This window comes from Papilio xuthus, unplaced genomic scaffold (genome assembly GCF_000836235.2).
Source record: "Papilio xuthus unplaced genomic scaffold, Pxut_1.1 DF826933.1, whole genome shotgun sequence".
In the NCBI taxonomy this organism is placed as follows: Eukaryota; Metazoa; Arthropoda; class Insecta; order Lepidoptera; family Papilionidae; genus Papilio; species Papilio xuthus.
This window is the reverse complement of record NW_013531716.1, coordinates 1,273,837-1,299,783: the sequence shown is the minus strand read 5'-3', so window position 1 is coordinate 1,299,783 and position 25,947 is coordinate 1,273,837. Positions and strand designations below refer to the sequence as shown.

The following is a 25,947-nucleotide window of genomic DNA, read 5'->3' as shown; positions in this document are numbered from 1 at the left end:
TTACCTGTAAATTATTTATTTTTTTATTTTTCTTCAATTTATGTTGTTTTTTTTTCATAAAGTTACAAGCTCCTAATTTATCCTTATAAAGAACTTAATGATGGCGGTTGGTGATTTGTCAAAATATTTTTAGTAAACAATGGTGTCTAATTGTGAGATTTGAATAAAATGGATTGGATACATTGTAATAAATGTTTCGTGCAGTTAGAACAAGGAATTTTTTTGCACCTCACATCATGCGGTCATATGTTTTGCAACAAATGCCTGGAAAATGGTTGGTAACAAATTAAACATTGCATTTTTAGGTTATAGTGTAGAGTTAAATTTAATATTTTCATTAACTTTTAGGTATATCGCAAAATACTTGTTTTGTATGTCGAGTTCCATGTACTACTATGAAATTAGTACCTGATGTAAGTAATTAAAATATTCGCTAATTGAGGTTAAGTACAAAATTGCGATCGGAACATATTTACTAACTATAGTCATTTTAGATGAATTCCGATGTACAAGATTACTTTACTGATCCAGAAGAAATTATTAAAAAGTCATGGGAAGTATTGCGCTTTCAAAAACAACACAGAAGAAGGTTATTATCATACTTATTACAATCGGTAAGTAAGCATTTAAATTTGCTATTTATAATTAGCTTGAGTTTTCAATTATTAGACAACGGTCATCATTGATTTGCTGAGAATCGAGAAAAATGTGTCAAATAATTTCGAATATTGCCATATTATTGAATAAACGTAATAAAATAATTAAACAGTAAAACGCTTGCTTTATTTATTTTATACTAAAAGAGCTTCATAATATTTTAACCAAACAATGAGCAATAAGTAAACATATAATACTCGTCTGCTGCTGGAGCTTTAATTAGAGTCTCATTTGATTATGTAGCGCGAATTTAATTAACCTCAATTAACAACACGTCCCTTACAAAAGAAGGCTCTGAATCTTCTTTTGTAAGTGAATCGATTAAAATGTAGAAATCATATTGTTTCGTTATATCCACGTACCTATCTGACTGAATTCGAACCCGAAACCCGAGTTTGGTTGCATGTTTCTAACCGAAAATTCATGCCATATATGAAAATAACACAAGCTTTTCCGTTATTCTGATTTTAAATTGTTTACCAGATCAGAAAGCGGTCATCATCATCTCCATGTCCATGTCTCACTTACGTAGGTCGGTTAACCAGATTTCCGTTTACCATATCAATCTATCTACCGTCAGTTCAGTCTTTATCCCCTTCTTAATCATGTTCTACCTTTATTTGTGTACACACTCAAACTTACAAAGAAAGCGATATTTAATTTATTAACTGTGAATTTTATAATCTGTAATTTAAAATGTTTAAAATATGTACTATGTAGTTTTCATCTTTTATTAATAACAACAGACTAAAAAGTTTTATACTGCACGTACGGAGCTCAAACGTATGCAAGAATTATGTCAGAAACAACATAAACAGATGAAAGAGTACCAGAAGCTCATAAAACATTTGGAATCAAAACTCGTTAATCAGACAAGTGAGTATTAAAATTTTTACTATCGCACTCAGAGTCGTTTTAGGTGGACCGTAAGTATAGATTTGGTATGAGAAATCTACCACTTACTTCTTTTTCAGTACATATTTGGACTTTAAATAAGAACAACACCAAATCGTAAAACACCAGTTATTACTACTAGATATGTCTAGTTCGTAACCGAAGCTAATGGTATTTGGTTAGTAAAAACATCGCGAATCTAAGGATTGTAATTATACTTTTGTAGGAAAATTTACAAAGTCTTCTCTGTAACTTAATTGAATCTCTTTGGCTATCTCAGTTACGACTTCTAATTATAATGAAATATGATTCAATTTATCTTTCCTTGTAATTGTTAATGTTTCGAAATGTTATTAGATTTAAATTCTAATGTCTAACTTTACAATGCCAATTTAAACTGTAATATAGGGGTTGATCTGTTTGCAGTTGGAATAATCCGGCTGGGGCTTGTGACCTCCAATGAAAGTAGGGCAGGCTGGAATGAATTCGTACGCCTATAGCTCTACGTTAATTAAAATGAGTCTTATGTTTTTAGAAAATATTTGTGTTTATAAATATTTGCTTTGATAATATTGAAAGCTTTATTCTAATAAGTTTTATTTGTCGTCTTTACTAACTATAGGCCAGTGTTACATTTGACATAAAAACTTTTTCTAAAAGTACGCGTCCATTGGCATCGCGTGTACGGCCCGCAACGGATTTTAGTTAGCTTTGTATGATTTCACATAGCGTTGCGTCCATCATCCGCGATCCAGTATCGCGCATAAATCAGGCCAATGGATGCGTACCTTTAATCGTCGTTGTATTTCAGAACAACTATCGCCATTCAACGTACCAATATCTCCAAGCAGCAATCTATCTCCTGGCTTCCTTCAATCCACGCCTACATACAAGCGTGCAGCAAAAAGCACTCCATACAGCGTAAGTTTACATTATTAATATTATAAATGCGAATGTTTGGATGGATGGATGTTTGTTTGAATGTATCTCCAAAACGGCTCAACGGATCTCGATGAAATTTGGCATACATATAGAACATACTCTTGAAGAAAACATAGGCTACTAATTGTGTTCTTTTACTAACGCGGACGGAGTCGCAGGCGAGAATACTATACATTTCTTCTTATATATAAGTGCGTATTTTTGATCGACTCTTTTGACTTTTTCATATGAAGATTAATTTTCCGTTTTTCTCAAGTTTTTTATTTACGTTTTATAGTTTGGAAAACATTGCATGAACTTTTTTAATTATTCATTTTCTAAATTTTAATGTATTTCTTCGATCTTACATCGCACGCAAAAAACTGATTTGATCCACCCTTGCTTTGTCGATTATATGACTCATTTTTTAATTGTATTTCTTCAAAGATGCAAAAGATATATGTGCAGCACATTATATTCCATAACAAGACACAAAGAGATAAATGGATAGGAAAAATGTGACCTCATTTTTTCACAATCGCAAAGATACGTTCCGCTGCGAATCATCCCAGATCGATAAAACACGCGACCCTTTCAGCCGGGATATGTATTACATTCTTTGGTCAATGGACATACCTTCAAAATAGAAAAAGCAACTTAATTATATAGTACTTAATTGATTGCATTGGTTGTTATCCATATGCATTTGATTTGATGATTGAAGCATAGCAGACGACCTGGCTTCTTCCCTTCTCTTCTTCCATTTTCATCTTCTTTCTTCGATTAATATTGATGGCTAGTAATATAAGAGTACATCGTCCTATTCTTTGTAGACAAATATCCAAAAGAAATTGTAGTATTGTGTGTATGTATCGTTTTATTCCGACCGTTTGTTTATTGGCTGTTCTCCATTCGTCTCGGTAAGTTAAAGTGACGTGGATTAAGTTGGAAGCTGTATCGTTGCAGCTGTACGATTTAAGCTCAGAATTCTTGCAGTAAGTAGATTATACGCTTTAAATATTGCCTTAACTCGAGCTCGCTTGGACGTTCTTTGCCAAACTTGCAGATTTCAGATTATAAAGTAAGACGGGCTTGGAAATTTGCTACAGTTTAATTTCTTTTTCATTCTTAGAATAGCTACAGTATAAAAGGGGCAAAGATAATTTGGTTTTTAAACAGAAAATCTTACTAATAAATGCGAATGTTTGGATTGTAGATGGATGTTTGTTTGATGGTATGTAGGAAGAAAAAGTCTACTAATTAAGCTTTTTTTTAATACCGGGCGGACAGAGTCGCAGGCGACAGCTAGTTATGATATAATTTGGCGTTCAATGTTATCATACCACAAATAATTACTATATGTAAATGTAATATTTCTCATTGCCTAATTTACTGATATAAACTATTTAATAAATATTAAATAAAAAAAAAACTTTTAATGTGATTGAGTTATCGCTGGGAATCCCCAGTTTATAAAAAAACATGGACGTGTAGTAATTGGTAATGTTCCGACAGCAAACTTATCAATCGAACCTCGTGACCCCTTCAAGGATAAGCAGGAATAGATCTAGCAGTAGCGCACACAGTCAGGTAAGTTTTTATAACTATAAAATTTTAAATCTAATAATCTAGGTTATATCTAATAGAGGCCATCACTAACTTCATAGAACGTTTTACCTTTTTTTTAATTATTTCTTATGTATTATATCAAATCTAATGCATGATGAGTTTTTACCACTTAAATCCACCATAATGATACATATTTTAGAAAGCAACCTTTTTAAACTGTCTTCATGTGAAATAAACTTTTTGAAATTGTATAATTTTTAAACAATAAAGATTACTCGTCCATTACAGACTTACTTTTTTAAAGTGCTTATCTTTCTTACGTCATGTAATAAACATTAACAGTAAATTACAAAGGTGGTTTAGTTCAAATGTTATAAAATAGTAAAGTCAGATAAGAGAGAAATCAATTTAAATGGCGATCGTTACACGGTTAATAGTATTAGTACGGATAGAAAATACTTTATTTTATACGTTAATAAATTGTAACAAAGATTAGATTCTTAGGCGGAATAAATATAACACAAACAGTAAATACGCTTGCTTTTGCAGTATATACGTTTTTATTATTTAATGTTTTTTTTAAAGAGTGTAAAACATAAATAACGGACAGAAGTACAAAAAATATCTCTTTACAATTTCATAACATGGGTTCGTTTACCCTATGTCAAAATGTTACGAGAGTTTTTACGAACGGATTCAACCGAACTCGGAATGAATTTATGTTGTTTACATTATAATGAAATAATCTTCGAGATTAATATTTTTTTACATTAATTAGTTAGTAAGAGCGTCGGTGGCTCAGGGGTCAAGCACTTGACTTGCAATCGGCAGGTCCTGTGTTCGAATCCCGCCATGTACCAATGTGTTTCTCGATTTCCGATCTACATAGGTACATTTATCCCACGTTCTTACGGTGAAGGAAAACATCGTGATGCAACCTGCACATATCTGAGAAGAAATTCAAAGATATGTATGAAGTCAACCAACCCGCACTTGGCCAGTGTGGTTGACTATGATTAGGCAATCACCCTTAACTTAGGGTAGGCTCCGAGCCCCTCGGTGGGGACTTATAATGAGCTGATGATGATGATTAATTAGTTACAAAGTCTAACGTATTGCCTATAAAAATCTTTAGCTTTTTCAAAAAGACGAAAAAAGTAAGATCTCACGTCTTAAATATCGAATCTTCGTAATGTGACGGCTGATCGAAATATTTGAAAGAGGAGTACACACTGTGACAGAAAGGGATAGAATGATGATGACGGTCTGTGTTAAATTTATTACTCCTGCGCAGAAGTTTTGGTGTTGGCCTCATGACGTCACGCATTAACTGAAGCTGCAGACAAGCGCTGTGTTAAGGTACACGTCCATTGGCCAGTGCCGGACGCACCGCACTCATAGGTCTCAACGAATTTTAATTTTCTTTGTATGATCACATCAAGATAAAGCAAATCCATTTAATCCGTGAGGTGCGGCGGCGCGGGCTAATGGACGCGTACCTTTAGGGTGGGAGTTATTGGTAAACATTTTGCGCGCGTCTAATAGTTGTTTTCTCTTCTAGAGATCCAGCACATCGAATAGGATATCATCGACGGTGTTTACCCCGCCAACGCAGGAGTCGGCCGGGTACATCAATTTTTTAAAGCACCTCTAACGGTATTAAACAATATCAAGAAGCTCTCGATGCATTGCGAATAGAATATTATACTTAATGTGGGTTTTCACTGACCAACTTGTATTAATGATTATATCATCCCACTTTAGAACACGTCAATAATTTTTAATACAAGTGTCTTAGCAGTAGAATTACAGGTTTAGTTGAATACTTTTTACAGTACGTGAAGATGCTTGGCTTATCACCTGAAGGTTCTAAGTTCAAATATCAACTGATTGATAGTATAGATACGTGTGGTTTCTAAGGCACCAATTCTGAAAAGAAAATTTCGTTCATCGTTTTATCGTATTTAATTTTTTACTTACTTACTGAAGCTTAGATTTCTTGCTTTAAGTTAAATCTTTCTGATGGAGAATTTCTATATTTTCTTATTCATTTCGTTTTGTTTTTAGGAATCAAAATTACGATTCTGGTTACTACTCTAACGGTAGTTTCACAGACAGCCTGCCTAAGAAATGTTGCATACTGCAGGGACTTCATTGGAAAAAGTTTATTTAGTATTTATCTCAACTATTAAGCTAATAATTGATTTTTGTTTTAGGTTAAGAATTCTATTGTTTATTAGACTAAGATACAATTGCATGAATTTAGAACTTAAGGTTTAATAAATAGATTCGCATGTCATCCTTTTATTTCCGTTTTTTCTGACCTAAAATTTTCTGTAGTATATTTTATGTTTGCTAATTTTTACTATCTTCCCTCGGTATCTTTCTAAACGTCTCTTCTATTCTATTAAAGAAATCTAAAGGTATAGTCCCATATTACCTTTATTAAAAAAATCATTAGGAAGGGAAATAAATTAAGGAATAAATAATATGTAAGGAAAGATGTAAATACCAGGAACATATATAAATTAACAAGTCAACTTTTTATCAAGGATAAATTTGTAGAACAATAATGGATGTTTTAAAAGTTATAATGAAGCAAGCCTTATGGAATCTTTATTTACTTGAAACGCAAACAATGTTTGTATAATAAAATATTACTTCGTCCTTTTTTACTTTTTAATTAAAAGGAATTATTTAACTAAAGAAAGGTTAACTTAAGAAAAAAACAAATGATGTTCATCATATTTATTTGGTCTGTCGTATCTTTATCGCCGGTTTTCGTAAGTTAATGAATTGGCAATATAGCTTTGTTCTGCTGGTATCCCCCGGACGCCTCCTGATGACCGTGGATGGAATGTGCGCCCAAATTGTTGAACTTTTCCAACTGTTCCGCGCCACCTTTGTACCCTTTCTGAAGAAATTCTCCCTGAAAAAGACACGAATTTTATTTGCGTCTAAGATAAAATTGATTTAAACCTTTTCCAATTTTTGAAACTTCATTAGAATTTCGTTAAAAAAAAGAAATACTGAATATTCTCTAATAATTGCTATCTTTTGTAGTACTCGTATTATAGGAATTTTAATATTACAGTACAAGACATCTGTTTAATTTTAAATCTTACCTTATTAGCCTTAGTATCATCAATCTTATGTTCAGATAAATGGTGTCCTTCTTTGCCCTGCGAGTTGGCATCGAGTACCTTCTCTTCATGTGCACCTTTGAATCCATGCTGCGACTGCTCTCCAAACGACCCGGCGTTTTGACCAGAGACCTTATGGTCGGCTTCATCGTGAGCCTCATCATAGAAACTTTCAGATTTCTCTTCTTCATTTTTACTGCTTGAAGTTTTGAATCCCTTGCTCACGTGGCCTTTCTTATGGCTCTTTGCTTTCTTGATATGTTCTTCGTTGGCTCCTGGAAGTAACATTAAATAGTAAGCAGGTTAGTTTTAAAGAAAAACTTTTTTGGTCTATTCATATCCATAGCACTGTAGTGGCCTAATAAATAACCAATTTTTTCTAACACAAAGTTTTATACTTTTAGTCAAAGTAAAAAAATATTTTTATCATTTTACGAAAATTTTCTTACCTTGTTTATCGATTTTCTGTCCACCTTCATAAAACTTCTCATCACCTGCTGCTTTCTTTTTTGCCTCTTCTCCTTTGTAGAAACCAGATTCACCTTTTTCCGACTTCGCCGCTTCCGCCGCCTGCTGGAAACCTTCCTGACCGTGTTTTGCTTCTTCTTCCACCTTCTTTTCTACTTTTTCAATATTTTCATCGGCATCTTTCTTCTGTGCGGCATCATAAGCTTTCTTATCTAAGTAACCTCCACCGGCAGCTCCCAAGATGGGATGATAAAGAAATCCATTCCCAACACCATAGCCCCCAAATCCTCCAAGACCAGCGAGACCGGGGTTTATATAACCAATCCCATTCGCCAGACCTACGCCGCCCGCGCCAATGCCTTGTCCTCCAAGGCCACCGACTCCAATACCGCCGTTATTGAGTCCTATTCCTCCAGCTCCAATACCACCAAAGCCAATACCACCTACACCTCCCAAACCGATTCCTATTCCTTGACCAATCCCTGCTCCACCCAATCCCCCTAGACCACCGAAGCCTAGTCCTTGACCCAATCCAACACCACCAATACCTGTGACTGTATTCAAAACTGTAGAAGCTGCTCCTTTAATAGCTTCAGGATAGTCTTCACTTTCTTCTACTTCATACGAATTCGATAGTGGCAATCCAGACCGTGCATCCATACCGATGGCATCTAAACGCTCATTCACATAATCGTAAGGCGTCTTTTCATCGGCTAACTCCACTTTTTGCAAGACCTGTCCATACGCCAAAGCACTGAACGCAAATATAAACACTGTTACCAACATCGTGCTTACCGACACAGTTCGACTGATGACATTTCGGAATTGCGTTGATCATTTATACTGGACCCAACAACCGTGGAACGAAGTTGGTATTTTACGCGGATTAAATCTGTGATAGTTTTCACGAATTTTAGGGCTCGAAGCGTGGAAGTTGTACGCTTCCTGTGGTATTGTCTTTTCTAATTGAAATGAAAACGTAACTCCTAAATCACAATGATTCGGTCAGAGACCTTGTTTTCCAGTTCATTGGTGGCGGCAGTGGGGCATTGGTGTTGCGAAAGCTGGTATAGGTAGGTGACACGTATTATTTGTAATGTTTTTATTACAATACTTTCTGGAGTCTTAACGGAAAACCCGAAGCAGATTATTTCCTATTATTACCATTACAACGACTATCTGTCCCTTAAATATTATTGACAACTGGGACGATATCTGATATGTGTTAATGAGATAGTTATTCATCGTCATCGTAAAAAATAAAAATATGACATACCTGCGTAAGTACTTCTTCCTTACATATATGAGACGCTTTTTATGTACATTTTAATTTCCTCATAATTATGACCATCTTCTTCTTGAATCAATATCTTAAATGCTGAAATTCTTCATCTAATTTAACCAATAACATGGAATATACTTTCATTTTTAGTCTTTAATTTTAGATATTACTAGTATGCATTATACGTCATTTTTTAATAACCTGAAAAAATCTAGAATGCTCAATTGATCATGTTAGTTGTTTTTTTCTTTTCCATATTCTGGCCTTGTGTCATAGTCAGTGATTTCACGTTTTCTTACTCGAAAATATATGTCGAGGGCTTAAAGTAAGGTTAATTGATTGGTTTGAATCGACCGTTTATAAGTCACCCAATTGCAATCGATGACCGCGAAGAATAGTGATTATAGAACTTAACTGATTAATAGTATTAAATTGAAAAGACATTTTTTATACGTTTCTCGACATATTTTAAAAAGAAACCAATACGCAGTGCAAGGTTTTCGATACAATTATACCATACTGCTCAAATCATAAAGGCAAACTTTGTTCACAAACACGTTAAATTATAGACATGTAGTACAAGATATACTTATTCGATTAATAATAATTTGGGTCACGATTTGTAATAGGTGCAACGCCTGTGAAAAAAATATAGCAATTTATTCAATTTGATTTTTACTATTGACAAAACGAAAGTGGAAATGTTAAAAGGTGTTTGTTAAACTTTCTGAGAGCGCGGCAGTGTCCTCGTTGAACCTTTAATTATTTTCTAATTTATAATTATGTATTTTGTATGTTTGTATTGAAATGTATACCCATAGGAGCATTAGTAAGACATGTTAATTTAAATCTTTGTATGATACTTAAGTTCCTTCCTTGCACATATCGTACCACAACTATGATAGGGTGAAAATTATTTCGTCTGATTGATAAATTATACCAAATGATTCTTGCTTCAGAAATGTAAATAAGTGAAATTAATCTGTTACCAAATCTGGATAAAACATTTATTGCATTCGCAAAAACGATGACAACATAAACAATGGAAATTGATCGTCAGTTGCCGCAAAGGTGAAATAGCCAACAAAGATATAAATTGCTCCGTGTGGAAACGATTTCGACGTTATCACAACGACGGCTCCCACGTATATGGTAATAACTTGTTTTTTCAACAAAATTCATTTTTGAAAAATGAGTTAGGACTTATTTTTCATGCTTCTCGGACTATGCTAAGTCTTACTACGAAACAAAATTGAATAATTTCTTGGAATCATATGATTTTGATAGAATTATAATATCGACACAGGTACATACTACATATGTCAATAACGTTCAATAAAATGGATTTTATGAAAAATCTATTTTTTTGGGTTACGTCTATATGTTTCGTGGCTTCGAAATTGTCCTGCATCGGCTAACAATTTTATCACCGGTAGACGACGCGGCGTCAGAGTGGCACAATTCTGCTGTCAGTTTGTACCACGGCATTAGCCAATCTCGCTAGATAATGGCTGCATCGCAGAAATTCGCAGTGGACATTATTCAATAGCCAGTTTCTATTACGCTGGCATTTTGTTATTTTAAATTCTGTTTATTTTTTTTATTATGTAACGTTCTAATTAATTTTAATTAGAATGGAGTTTCTTTTTGTTTAAAAGACACATATTAAAAAAAAAAACCAAACGAGCAATTCTCATAAAAAGTTGCAAGTCTTTGTACAACTTTAGCGGTTGCAAGCATATTTAACACAAAGTAATCACGATATCTATCATATTTTTCATTAAATGCGTATACTATTCCTATATTTTCATTACATGCATTAGGAAACACCTTTGATTCGTAATATATGATTACATAGCGGCAACATGTAAACTAGATATTTAATAGTTAGGGCATAGGAGGTCGACTTGATTAACGAGCAAACAAAAACACTTACTCGAACATGGTGAAGTAAGCATGGTGATGTAAGCATAGGTATAAATTTCACTTGTTATTTAGTATTGCCTTCTCTATATTTATCTACATCTATAAATATTACACAAGCTATCGCATATTCGCTTCATATGGACTTCCTTTAGTATCCTATCACTTGCTTACAGGGTGACCTTATAAGAAAACATATTACATTAGGGAGAGATTTGAAAGTGACTTGGCTATTATTTACAATTATAGAACACTTGCTGTGCTTTAACATCTTCGCACGAATTGGCCCGGCTCGCCCGGTGAAATACCACGACCACACGGAAGACAGGCGTCAAGTGGAAGCAATTCCGCGTTTCGTCTGATGAGTGTGCGTCCCAGAGGCCTAATTTAGTCCTCTTACCCTTTCCACCCTTTTTCTTATAAGGAAAAAATGGGAAGTGGAAGTGGACTTTCAGGATGAGAGGGTGCATGGAAAGGGAAAATATTTTATCTTTCTGTGCATCCTCTCCTTTGTCGATTCTTTCGAGAGGATTTACCTACTAACTACCTACCTACCTACCTTTGTAGGCAACGCATATGCAATTGCGTGTCTATGGGCAACGGTCACTTCGCTATATCAGCGATTTCAGGTGGCCGCTCACTCGTTTGCCACCTTATGATATAAAAAAAGCACTAGTTGTCGCCCGCGACTCTATCCAGCGGAATTAAAAAAAAATTATTAGCCTATGTGTTTTTTCAGACTATGTTCTCGATGCCTAAATTCAGCTATATCTATGCATCCGTTCCGGAAACTTTCAAGCAAATCATCCATCCATCCATTCAAACATTCGCATTTATAATATTAGTAAGATAAGATTATTACTGACAACTTGTATTAGTTAATTGAATTTGTAACGAAACTTTTACAAAACCTATCTTAAGTTTGAAAGTGGAAATTAAATTTAGACTAAATTTTTAACTTGTTAACTCAATTTGTTTACAAAGCTATTGTGAAAACGGCCAGCTCTTGTTATAAAGTTTTAGTAAATCTGAAGCGAAGCAAATCAAGTTACATTAAACTTATACAGACACCTGTATAAGTTTGTAAGTCGAGTTGTTGAATAAAGTGTCTTTTAGACTGTGAACATTATTTTGTTTTTTCTATTTACAGTTAAAATCTTTCATCTTATTAATATTATAAATGCGAAAGTTAAAATAGATGTTTGTTAGAAGGTATCTCTAAAACGGCTTAACTGATCTTAGAAGGAGTCATAGATGTTAAACATAATCATAAAGAACACATAGGATACTTATTATTTTTATTTTCAAAACTGTGTGGACGGAGTCGCGGGCAGAAGCTAGTAATTGTATAAAACATCTTGTCATCCCTTTTTTTTTTCAGAGGGGAATGCTTTATGCATACTCCGCGCCCCGGGGGGGACGCGGTAGTTATGTGGGATTCTCCTCCATAGCGGAGGCATACCCACTAAACCCCTCTGTTCCTCCAACGCATCGGGACGGGACCACGGGCACGCTTTCGCTCTCGTCCGCGGCAATCTTGTCATCCCTGTCATTCCCTTTAACAAAAACAGAGACAAAATTTAATCAAATTAAAAACAAAAAGTTTTACATACAGACATTGTACGTAAAACTTTTTTTTTTTTGTTAATCTGCGTTGCAGAAGTCCACTAGCTACGGCTAGAAAATAAATACAAATGTAACCGCAGTGACATTTTCAATAAAATAATACTTTTACAAAGAAACTAGCTGTCGCCCGCGACTCCGTCCGCGCGGGATTAAAAATAGATGTTGGCCGATTCTCAAACCTACTCAATATGCTCACTAAATTTCATGTGATTCGGTCAAGCCGTTTCGGAGGAGTATGGGAATGAAAATTGTGACACGAGATTTTTATATATAAGATATAAGTAGAAATGTAAGTAAAAATAACGTAAATTTCAGTGTTTTTTTTTATTAAACGGCTTTTCTTTAATTTTAACTTCAAAAAGTTTTAATATAAAAACATTTTTAAACTACATTTAATAATAGGTAAGTTAAGCATGTATTTAAATGAGCTTTATATTGGAACTATTTGCTAAATATCCAGCACAAAAGCGGCAAGTCGTCTCCTCTGAATATATTCATGAGGTTCCATCAATGCCCAGAGAATTGGAATTGGTTGCCTAGGTGAATACACTGCGAGTAATATATTCTACACAATTTAAATCTTTTAGATCTAAGATTCCCAAACTTGTCGTAAACCCCCTTTCAATGTTACTCCTAGCTCTAGCTGGGACTGTTGAAGCCTCTTTTAACTTAACTTTGGGTATCTGGATAAGATTCTCTTAATTATTTATTTAAAGTTTAGTTATTAGCATTTTATATTCTTTGAAATAAAATATTCGTAAGGTTTATTTGTCTGCAGCGAGCTTTATAAATATTCTGCCTTTACCGTCTCTATTTGACTCGGAGTGAAACGAACTAGAATTTTTTATTCATTAAAACTTTATTCAAACATTTTGAAATTGCAAATTGCACATTACCTCTCATAAAAATGTACATCAGTGTGCGTGCACATAATCCAATCAAAAATAAAAAAAGAATTGCTAAAGTAACTTTTTTAAAATTCGAATTTTTAGTAACGATTTTTTACATATCAAGGTCATTGACCATCGCGTCAATTGAAACGCAAAATATAATCTTACTAATATTATAAATGCGAATGTTTGGATGTTTGAAGGTATCTCCAGAACTGCTGAATCTGGCTGAAATTTTTCATAGATGTAGAACACAGTATGGTACACATAAGCCAAGTTCTTTTTTTCCGCGCGGTCAGAGTCGCGGGTTACTGTTAGTATATTTACGTATTTCATCAATATTTTTACTTATAAAAGTAAATGATATATTTTATATAAAAGTTGTCTAACATATGCAAATATCAAAACAAAAGAAATAGTATTATTATTATAAATCGCTTAGAGAATATAGAAAATTTTCATAATCGATTTTACTCAACCAATCTCTAGTAAATTGTTAAATGAATTGTCAAACTAACCTATCTTAAATAGACACACTATAGATAACAATTCTACTCACTAATTCTATAATACTTGCTTTAAAATGTCAAGAATAATATTACAACTATTTTTTTTTCATAAAGTCAAGGTGTATGCAATTTTATTGTATATTTTTTTAAATGAACTATAACTTTCAATCAAAGAGAACATTACATTCTTACATTTATGAGCACATTCGCCGCAGAACGTAGCAGTATGTCTCTTTAAATATGTATACATTTCCGTCTACTGGTTATTTTATGTCTTAAAATGAGAATTTATCGAATTTTATGTACATTTATGAAATTTAATTTATCCCATCTTACTAATATTATAAATGCGAATGTTTAGATGGATATTTGTTTCAAGGTATCTCCGTAACGGCTTAACGAATCTTGATGAAGTTTGGCACAGTTGTAGAACATAGGATAATTATCAAGAGGTTTTTTAATCTGCGCGGACGGAGTCGCAGGCGAAAGCTAGAGAAGATTAATATAAACTCTGTATGAAATCGTAGGTTGAAAAAAAAAACTAATTGTTTCTGTTATAATTGATAAATTTTATAATCTTTGGATGTGTCTAGCGCCATCGACATATCTTACTCTTTGGTCTTTCTTCGGTAAAATGTCATTATGACCTTAAGGTCTATGTTACCAGGTCATAAAATTAAAAAACAAATGTCATTATGTAAGCAAGTACTAGAATTAATGAAGAAGTGATAAATGATTAAGAATAACTTCTATTCTACTTAATTCAACAGTTTCAAATTTTTGTTTCATTTTGTGATATAAAATAATTGTATTTAATCTGAAAACATGTTAAAACTTTTGCAAGCATGTTGTAAACAATAAGTTTGTCCGCCATTAAGCCAAAAAGGATCGACAGATTATAAAAGTTTATCGAAGGTAAAATAGGATCCCTTTTCCGAACAAGTTATTAAAGTTCCCAACTTTATGAAATCAAAATGAAATACCAACCCAAAATGTTGAAAAGTTAGAGACAGAAACGCTTTTGCAATTGATTTATAATAAAACCTTGGAGTACATGTGTAGTGAATTAAATACAGCTCTTAATATTTTCGACCATGTATTATATATTATATCCATACTAATATTTGAAGCATGCTAGATATAAAGTTACAAGACCGATGGAGAAACACAACAATAAGAGAGAAAACAAAAGTAAATGACGTCTCCAAAAAAATTAAAAAACTTAAGTGGAATTGGACAGGACACATTATTAGAACAAAGAAAAGAAAATGGACTAAAGACATCATGGATTGGTATCCCAGAGAAGGAAAACGACAAAGAGGACGACAAATCAAAAGATGGGAAGACGACTTACCCAAGGGATGGCGAACATTAGCGCGCGATAGAGAGGTGTGGAAGATACTAGGGGAGGCCTATGTCAAGGGACAACCTGACACGCAACGGGATGCTGGGAAATCGATTATACATACATCTAACATCAGTTAATTATTAGAAAATAAGTTTGTCAATATTGTAATATTAGGTTTAATAATCGTCAGCGAATAAAGGCTTTATCTATCTATCTATCTAATATTTGAAGGAAACATTTGTTTGCATTGAATAGGTTCCGAAATTACTGAACCGTGTTAAAAAATTCATTCTCTGTTGGAAAGCCATACTAACTTCGGGTGACATCTTACTTTTTACTATCTTACTAATATTATATATGCGAATGTTTAGATGGATGTTTGTTTGGTATCTTCATAACGGCTCAACGGATCACGATGAAATTTGGTATAGATGTAGAGCACAGCATGTGGAAGAAAACATACGCCATTTTTAAATTTTTTTTTAATTCCGCATGGAAGGAGTCGCGGGAAATTGTTAATCACAGAATATCTTCATCAGGATCTTTGTTTAGTGTTTGTTTATCCAGTTAAAAAACGAGATTATCGCATATTTTTATCATGGACAAAACTGTACGGTTATCTTACATAACGTTGTTATATTAAAAGCATCCAGATCCATTTAAAACCTGTCGCATTAATTCAATGTAGTAGAATCTGCAATGTCATCCGACATTTACATAATTGCAAAGAGGAACGGCACTCGTTCGTAAATCCCGTTTTATACAAAGATTTTTAAATTTAATTATAGTCAAGTAGGAATGTTTTATATCATATTTTTATACAGCGTATGCATTTAATGTATATTACTTCTTTAAAATGTTAGTTACAAAGTACTTATATCATTTAAATATATGAGATTTAACAGTGGTAGAGCCCGCTTTAACATCTTCACACGAATTGGCCCGGTTCACCCGGTGAAATACCACGACCACACAGAAGACAGGCGTCAAGTGGAAGCAATTCCGCGTTTCGTCTGATGAGTGTTGGTCCCGGAGGCCTAATTTAGTCCTCTTTCATTTCCCACCCTTTTTCTTATAAGGAAAGGATGGGAAGTGGAAGTGGACTTTCCGGATGGTAGGATGCGTGGAAAGGGAAAATATTTTCTTTCTGTGCATCCTCTCCTCCGTCGATTAAAGGTAAGCAACGCATATGCAATTGTGTATGTCTATGGGCAACGGTTACTTCGCTATTACAGCGATTTTAGGTAGCCGCTTGCTCGTTTGCCACCTTATGATATAAAAAAAACAGAGGTTATTTATTACTGGATATTTTTTTAATTCTTAGCGGACAAAGTTACTAATTTTCAACGCAGATTTTACTGTCACAATAAGTTTCATTCTATAGTTGTAGGATAGTCTATGTAGAGTTGAAAACTAGTTGAATATCTTTTCAAATTTGTACAATGGCTGCTGCCTTTCAGCGAGTAACTGAGATCAATACTCAGAGGTGGACTGCGCGCGACTGATAAAACTTTATCCTCTGCCAAATGTAATAGATGGTACTTTATATTTTTAATAAAATATGTCTGTTTATACTCGTGCAATATATTGAACTAGGTATCGGCCGTGACTCTGTCCGCGTGGAATTTAAAAAAAAAACATAATTAGTAGCTAAACTTATATAAAAACGACTAAACACTTACGTATATTCGTCCGGTAGCGGCACCGATTAGTTTCGAGCCCATCAGGGTGAGTGGGACTGGTTTTATTCAGTGAGCGACGGGTCGCGTCCGCGAAATAAAACCAGTCCCACTCACCCTAATGAATGTCCCCGATGGGCTCGAAACTTGTCGGTGCCGCCACCGGACGAATGAGTGTTTAGCCGTTTTGATATCAGTTTATTATAATGTCTCACAGAAGTTTGAATAATTTAAATGTTCACAAATCAGCAAAAACATTAAGAACAAGACCCTAAGACAATCTCGGTCCGAAATAAAGCCCTCGAGGGACGCTGAGAAATTGTCAGTATTCATTATGAAACCAAACAATCAGCTGTAACTACAATACAACGTGCAAGGTATAAAGTTACAAATTGAACTTACGTAAATCGGTTGAAGGGTTTAATTTTATGTCTTGACTTTGATATACCTTACCCTTGTTAATTCTCATAATCATCACCATCATCAGCTCACTATATGTCCCCACCGAGGGGCTCGGATCCTACCCTAAGTTAAGGGTGATTAGGCCATAGTCAACCACGCTGGCCTAGTGCGGGTTAGTTGACTTCATACATATCTTTGAATTTCTTCTCACATATGTGCAGGTTGCATCACGATGTTTTCCTTCACCGTAAGAACGTCGGATAAATGTACATATGTAAATCGGAAATCGAAAAACACATTGGTACACGGCGGGATTCGAACCCAGGACCTGCAGATTGCAAGTCAAGTGCTTGACCCCTGAGTCACCGACGTCATTAATGTTAATTCTATTCTATCTTATTGCAATAATCCAACTATTACACACAAAACAAGTGACATACTATAGAAGTCAGAACTAAGAATAGTAAGTGTTTACGAGTTTTGTTCAATGGCAGATTTCTACTTCTAGCAATTATGTAGATAGTTAAGAACATTTTACATGTTACTAGCTGTCGCCCATGAATCCGCACGGGATTACTATCTGTAACCGATTCTCAGATCTACTGAATATACTTATAACATTTCATAAAAATCAATCAAGCCTCAAAGTCTGAAGTTTCAGAGTATTGTCACTAACATTGTGACACGAGGATTTAAATCTAACCAATATTATAAATGCGAATGTTTAGATGATGGATGTTTGAAGGTATCTCCATAACGGCTACATGGATCTAGATGAAATTTGGCAGACATATAGCACATAATATGGAAGAACAAATAGGCTACTATTTTTTAATTCCGTGCGGACGGAGACGCAGGCGAATTCTAGTGTAAGTATAAAATAAGTTTTTTTACGTGACTTTCTTTGATATAGATTGTATTTAAATTACTATAGGGAAGCGTCTTGTGACATATCCAGTAACAGCTAACTACTAAGTTGCTTTATGCAGCTGTTTAAGATTTATGCATGCTTCGAACATGCTCTGTGGCACTGCCCGATGTCCCATACGGTGTTTATGGTCTAGAGATAACATCGACTTAAAGCAACTTAACGCAATCGATTTATGCTATAAATTTAGTCTGTTTCCTGCTCATAGACTCAAGAAGTACTAGATTTTTTTTTATGAAAAACAAAACACAACAGCTAAGATAATCTGATCTAATCATACTATAATGATATTATAAATGCGAATGTTAAGATGGATGGTTGGTTGAAGGTATCTCCAGAACGGCTCATGGATCTTAATGAAATGTGGCAGAGATGTAGAACATAATCTGGAAGGGCATAGGCTACTTATTATAATAGATTTTTTTTACGTTCGCGCGGACGGAGTTGCGGGCGACAGTTAGTATAAGCATATAGTGAGTGTTTTTATCTCTCAAATATAAACACTAAGAACAAAATAATTATTTAAATAAATTTCGAGTAACAAAAGTCCATAGAAAAATTGCTGAAAATAATAATGGCCACCAATTTTGCATGTACGCTTTGTTACAAAAAAAAAGTAACGTTGCAAAGTAAATAAATAACCAGGTGAAAATGAAATAGATTTTTGAAAGTGCTAATAAATTTGCAAACTAGACATTTTTAATAAGCACTTATTTAACTTTCACGATAAAAATTCGCTACATGAAAATTGTTTTATTCAAATGACGCATTAATGGAATTACTGAGAGAACAATTCGGCAAGAATTCAAATGGTATTTTAACTTAATTATATCTTAAAAAGTTTTACTTTTTTTGTTACAATAGAGACTATGGAGTTTTTATTTATTTATTTAGATAGGTTACGACACAGCAATTAAATTAGCCTTGCTATATTAAATCCTTGATAAATTTAATCTCACTATAAATGCGAATGTTTCGATAGATGTTTGTTTAAAGGTATCTCGAGAACGGCTGTATGTACCTTGCTGAAATTTGGCATAGAATTAGAACAGCCTGGTAGGCTCATAGGCTACTAATTTATTTTTTAATTCCGTGAGGACAGCGTCGTAGTATTAAGCTAGTTTAGTATTAAGTAAATATTTCCATATTTTATAGCGTATTTTTTTAATTTTTAGGTTAGATAAAATTCTGTGGCAAAATATAAATCTAACACCATTATATTCTTCAAAAAGGGTTCGTATTTCAGGCAACAGAACGTCACTATGGAATAGATTATTGCATCATTTTTTATGTCAAAAATACTGAAGCGCTGCCAATCAACGAGTTAAATTGTTCCAGGTGTGTTCCCTAATCTTCAATTTACGTTATAAAACAAACAAGAAAAAGATTATTCTTCTGTTATAATAAGTGCGAGACGGTTTAAATAATTAGTATCTTGGCAATAGTTATGGAAAGCAAAGCAAGTTGTGATGTGTGGTACGGAGCTGCACCGGAGTCACGGCCGATGCAGACGATAGCCACCACGCGCCGTTTACCTCTGCAAACTTACATAGATATACTTACATACTGGATCAGATAATATCTTTAAGAAACTAACGGCCTACTGATACATAAGCATTGTCGTGAACCATATTCTAGCAAAAACTTAGAGGTTATTTATATTAAAATGGTTAAGAATAATCGAAATTATGCATTTATTGTTTTTTAAATTTGTGAAATTTTCTACATCGCAACAGCCGCGTTGTGGAATGGTCTGTCCTTAGGACTTCCAAATACGTTATGACTTAGGTTCCCTAAAGAGGTAACCATCTCAAAGACCTACAAGGTATTTGCAGTTCCTCTGGTATTGCTGATGTCCATGGTCTTTAATGAACACCTCAGTGTACCCGCTGCTCGGTTACCACCTTATCTAAAAAATGTCAGTTTTTCTGGTATTCAAGATTGTACTTCTGACTTCTTACCGATATTATAAATGCAAATGTTTACATCTATGGATGTTTGAAGGAATCTCCAAAACTGCTGAATGGATGTCGTTTTTTTTAACTTTTTAATTTTAAAAAAGGTACGTCTATAATGTTAAGTTTCATTGTGCAATTGCACCATCTAGTAACATAATATCAACGTAGCAAGCAATCACGGCCAATTAGCCATTCGAAACTTGAACTTTCATTGTTTCTCTGCTGAAAGATCTAAGATAACTGTGCGCTTTATCTTAATATATTACCAATTATCTGGTTTGTGTATCACTTTTATTACATTTTAAAATGTGTTTTGTATTTGAGATGGTCAATAGCATCAGATGATACGTCGTAGTACCTCGGTTATTTCTATGGATGATTGTAACACTGTTACATAACGTAAAGTAAATAATCATAAGAACATTGGTTGAACATTTAACTCGGTATCACCGATCTAACGGACTAAATATATAGTTCAAGTTTATGCTAACTGCGTTCTTATGGTGAAGGAAAACATTGCACATTTAACAAGCTGCACATATCTGCAAACAAATTCGCAGATACGTGTGAAATCAACCCGCACTGGGCCAAAGGTTTACTATGGCATAGCCAGTTCTAACATGGGTAGGCTCTAAGCCCCTTATTGGGGACGTATCTTATATATAAAATTCTCGTGTCACAATTTTCGTTCCCATACTCCTCCGAAACGGCTTGACCGATTCTCATGAAATTTTGTGAGCATATTGAGTAGGTCTGAGAATCGGCCAACACCCAGTTTTCAATCCCGCGAGGAGTCGCGGGAGACAGCTAATAATGATCTAATGATGATGATCTCGTTTTGATCCACCATTTAGTAGTTTAAATTTGTATTGTCAAACTATAAAGCGTCGTCCACACCATCGCCGAACCACCCATGTAATCCTATAAAACAGTAAATTATGACAACGCTCGTGTGGCATCTCTCTATTTCGTGTAAACTACAAGCTATGAATTTGATGTTTAAAGAGACGTTTGTTCCTTCGTCAATTTTCTGGGAAAAAGGTTTTATGTAAGTTAATTAAGCGTACAAAATTGTAGCTTAAATAAGAGAATTTGTTTTGCTTAGTTTAATGAGTTAAGACAGAGGTCTTGTTTGAGTTCAAACATTGGTTTATTTAATGTAGCCCGTGTGAGGGTTTTGCTCGAGGTTCATCAAACTTCACCGTAGGAAGTTTCTTATGTTCTCTGAATGTTTTTCTTGATAACTGGTACATGTATAATTAAAATTTAATTAAGATTGTTTTAACATCAGTATGAGTTTAATTAGAACTTTTTGTTTAAAATTATCGGAATAAAATTGAAAATTTACTACGTTGTACATTATCTCTGATACTTTGACTTATAAAGCCTAAGGGTTAACATTTTGTGTGCGTATTTTTTTCTATTTTAATTAGATACTGTTAAGTAATACTTCGATATGGTACAATTTATAACACTATTTATCTAGATTTTATCTTAGGTTCCTAAGATCTTTTAATCGAATCGAGCAATAAAACAATGGTACTAAAACTTTCTTGAGGCCGGTAAAATTAAGCGTTATATTTTTCTACAGCTCCTACTAAAATATAATAGCTAAATGTCAGCAATAACTTTTGCAATTAGTAACAGTACGATAGCTTTATATTATTTTACTTTCACGTATCTTGATAACAATCAAAATTTTGCACGGAACATATAAAATGTTATAGAGAAATTGTGTTTCATAACTAAATTGCATATATTACGTTTTAAGATTATTTTATTAAGGGAGATTGAGTTTGATAAATGAATAAGCCGAAATGTTACGGTTTGAAGATAATTAGAGACAAGAACACTCTCGTCTTCACGGCTGTGAGAAGAAAGCGTGTTCCTAAACTATCGGTGTGTGAAGATACAGGAGTACGTCATTTACTTTAATACCACTAGTGAATTTCTTAATTAATTGCAATTAGTACTTTTCTACGTTATTGTTTTAGTTTTATTATTAGCTGTCACCTGAGAAAATTAATATGCTACGTGTCCTTCCAGACTATGTTCTACATCTGTGCCAAATTTCAGTGAGATCCATGCAGCCGTTCTGGAGATACATTCAAACAAACATCTATCCATCCAAACAGTCGCATTTTTATTAGTTAATTTATCGTTTTACACTTACGCACACATCGTAAAGGTTTTGCGGATGTTTAAGAAGAAATTACATTGTACTAATTACTCAGCCCAATTTAATAAGTGCTTAACTGTTAACGCGAATTACGCGTTTTAATTAAATTAACTCGTTGATGATTCCATGAATCGAATATTTAGCGACCATATCGCAACTGCCGTACCACTGTTATGTTATTAAATATATTTCGATCATATCTCACGCGTCCTAACGCTAACAAGCAGTGAAAGAAATCTAGATAGTGTATACGATTAGTGGCAATTAAAACTGAGCATTCGGTGCGCTTTGTGAACGCGTGATAATAGCGAATTTTAAAACGCATCGTTTAATTACCACTACTATGAGTTTTGTCAATAAACACCGGACAGGAAGACAGTCTGGAGGTCTAGATAATGTAACATTCTAGACTATCGATTCGACGTTATTGAGGAAATGTCACGAGATTTAGGCTTTTCTACTTTCAGACATTATTAGTTAGAATCCTTTGGCGCGAATGATGTTTGTCTCGAGCGTACACGCCATAAGTACATGCCGGAGAGAGGGGACGTCAGTCGATGTCAGACCTTTGGACCGGCAGCACGTGTCGGTACGTCAACGAGCCAAATATAACGCAACGAATGCTACAGACGTGTCAGCAAAAAATATTACAAATAATTCATCAATATTTTATATAATTAATTTGGAATATAGTTACTGCTAAATTAGTTATTTAAACCAACGCTATACGCGTAAACTTATAAATGGCTGTAATAAAATGAAATAAAATAGAACAAAATAAATTGTTTTTTTGGTATTACAAGAAAAGTAAATAAATTAGTTATTTTTGGAAATATTATAATGTGACTTCGAGTCGAGTTGCAATGGTATCAGCCGATGATATCGTTGAGACAGATTGCGTCTAGGTAGGAACTCGTTAGCTAGATAACAGGATTGTCGGGCGTTTCTCTGATTCCGAGATGTGTAAGTGTACACATGCAATTCATAGTTATTACTAATTAATAATAACAGTTATGTTGAGGATTAAAAGGGATCTTTATTCTATGTTCAAGAAAGTTTAATAATAATATTAAACTCCATATATTTTATTTCAAAAACAATGATATTTAAAAAAAAACTGGCTAAAATCGGCTCAGTTATTTAATTTATAGGTCATAACGAAACTTACATACAAACTCAACCTCTTTGGTCAGTTGGATAAAAAAACATACAGACAAATTGAGAACCACCTCCTTTTTGAAGTCGGTTAAAACACACTAATTTCTCTTAATGCCAAAAACATTGTGAAAAAAATAATTGAACTAAGATCAAAAATTGAAAAAAGATTTATTTGTGTAATACGACGTATTATAACCATTTATACTTTAAATAAAATTTTCTACTGAATTAGAATTTCATTTACGTTTTACTAGCCGTCGCCCGCGACTCTATCTGCGCGGCATAAAAAAATAATTAGCAGCCCATGTGTTCTTCCAGTATATAGTATATATATAAGTAAGATAAGATTAGTTAATATTTAAGTTAAAATCAATTTTGTAAATGTGGGTTAGCGCTTTGCTTAAGGTTCAAAAATACTCTTGTCTTTTTCCGCGTCAAATGTTTTGCGAGAGCTTTTTTTTCATTTCACTTCAAGTTGAACAAAAGATGAAAACATTAAGTAATTTAGCGTTCCATTAAACACGTTCGAATAATTACGTTGAATGTGACAAAGAGCTTTCATAAAAGAAGGGTAAAATGTCGGCCCATCAGAATGTTGGGTCGCTTGAGAATTTCCTTTTAACGGAATTCTTCTTACAAATGTTACTGTTATGTATGTATGTTGAATTTTTTCTTTGTAAGTCGCTTTTGAAGACGTCTCTCATTTATGTTTAGTAAATTATATATTTGTAAAAACAATCTGAGGATTTTTACTTTGCCTTTCATATGTTTTAGGATATCTTAAAGGGTACAAAAGGAATCCCCCTTTTGTAAGGATTAGTAAATGTTATATACGAGTACATAGTAGCTGTCACCCGCGAGACCGTCTGCGTTGAATTAAAAATATAGTATCCTATGTGTTCTTCCAGATTATGTTCTACATCTATGTCAAATTTCAGCGAGATCTATGTAGCCATTTAATAAATCTTTTAATAAACATCCATCCATCAAAACATTCGCATTAATATTGGTAAGATTTAAATCTATATATATAAAAGAAAGTTGTGTTAGTTACAATATTTATAACTCAAGAACGGCTTTACCGATATGCCTGAAAATTGGTGAGGAGGTAGCTTAGAGCCAGGAGACGGACATAGGATATTATTTATTCATTTTTTTTTCGAATTTATGCTTTGAGGAATTACTCTTTATTTAACTTACGAATATTTTAAATGCGAATGTTTAGATGGATGTGATGTAGATGGATGGATGGGTGGGCTACACTAATTATTTTTCTTTATATATCCACGCGGACGGAGCCGCGGGCGACAGCTAATTATATATAAGAACAAAGAAGTATATGGTAATGAAACTCCGCGGAGCTTTTCAGGTTTGTTGGTTAAAATAGAAATTATGTTGATGATAAAAGCTTGTATTTAATTAAGTAACAACAGTATACGTGTGTGCGACTCAATATACGACGGGACTAGTGATGTGACGGGTGTTTACGATAAAATAATACTATTCATTTAAATAAATATATTCATCAGAAAATTCTCAATCTTACTAATATTATAAATGCTAATGTTTAGATGGATCGTATCTCCAGAAAGGCTGCATGAATCTCGCGTGAAATTTGCCATAGATGTAGAACACAGTCTAGAAGAACACATAGTTTACTAAGTCTTTTTTCAATTCTGCGCAGACGGAGTAATGACAGCTAGTGTTGGATACACATTGGTCGTCAATAAAGGTATGTTTATCGATAGATTTATGATTTTATATTTCAAATACATATTAAAAATACGAGTGATGTGACTTTTGCACGATTCTATTCAAGTGGATAAATTGCAAACTAATTTTTATGTAACATTAGTCTTGTAATATTTAGAAATAGAACTAAATACGTTAATTGGTAATTTATTTAGTAGCTAGTTTAGTACTAGTGTAGTAGTAGTTCATGACATGGATTAACCTTGGTTTTCTTACACTTAAATCTCTGTTTAAAACATATTGTTATCTCAGCTTTGTCAAAGATAATGACAGGGATGGCGATATGTTTAATACAGAGATTTTGGACTGTCAAGGTCACGATAAGAGACAATATTTATTTAGTAACCTCGGTTCAAATGTGGTTTCAAATAGTCATATTGAAAAACAGGATAAACGCTCTTATATCGAAAATAGTTAACAATAATTCCAAACGACTTATAATGAATTTTCTAGACACTCTTTAAGACGAGAAAATAAAAGCATAGCTTTATTTAAAGTCGACTTCTACTGATGTGACAAATATAAAAAGTTCAACAAATGAGTCCCGCCCATCACTGACGCGCTGCGGTCGCCGTTAATTAAACCGCGAGATAATTAGGGCACGCGCCATGACATGCTGGAGTTATGTTGCACAAGAAATTGCCACGCGAAATATTTTTTT

The 25,947-nt window shown here is 33.8% G+C and overlaps 2 protein-coding genes across 3 annotated transcripts; one reads left to right on the top strand and one right to left on the bottom strand.

Annotated features, from left to right (window-relative positions):
- The first annotated feature begins 32 nt into the window (after positions 1-32).
- LOC106122019 (RING finger protein 212B) lies at positions 33-6,254 on the top strand. 2 transcript variants are annotated; one of them, XM_013317866.1, is made up of 8 exons: positions 33-274; positions 349-413; positions 495-614; positions 1,404-1,533; positions 2,363-2,472; positions 3,988-4,062; positions 5,603-5,667; positions 6,109-6,254. In XM_013317866.1, exons 1-8 carry the CDS (start codon positions 169-171, stop codon positions 6,212-6,214), a joined length of 777 nt encoding a protein of 258 aa, XP_013173320.1. In that variant the 5' UTR covers positions 33-168; the 3' UTR covers positions 6,215-6,254. The 2 variants fall into 2 exon arrangements, with proteins under 2 accessions (XP_013173320.1, XP_013173321.1); XM_013317867.1 differs by having other exon boundaries at positions 5,603-5,697; positions 6,109-6,185.
- Positions 6,255-6,802: 548 nt separating this feature from the next.
- Positions 6,803-8,438, bottom strand: LOC106121847 (pupal cuticle protein 36a). The gene is made up of 3 exons (XM_013317674.1): positions 7,634-8,438; positions 7,167-7,459; positions 6,803-6,970 (listed from the first exon to the last, which is right to left on the bottom strand). Exons 1-3 carry the CDS (start codon positions 8,436-8,438, stop codon positions 6,830-6,832), a joined length of 1,239 nt encoding a protein of 412 aa, XP_013173128.1. The 3' UTR covers positions 6,803-6,829.
- Between the last annotated feature and the right edge of the window lie 17,509 nt (positions 8,439-25,947).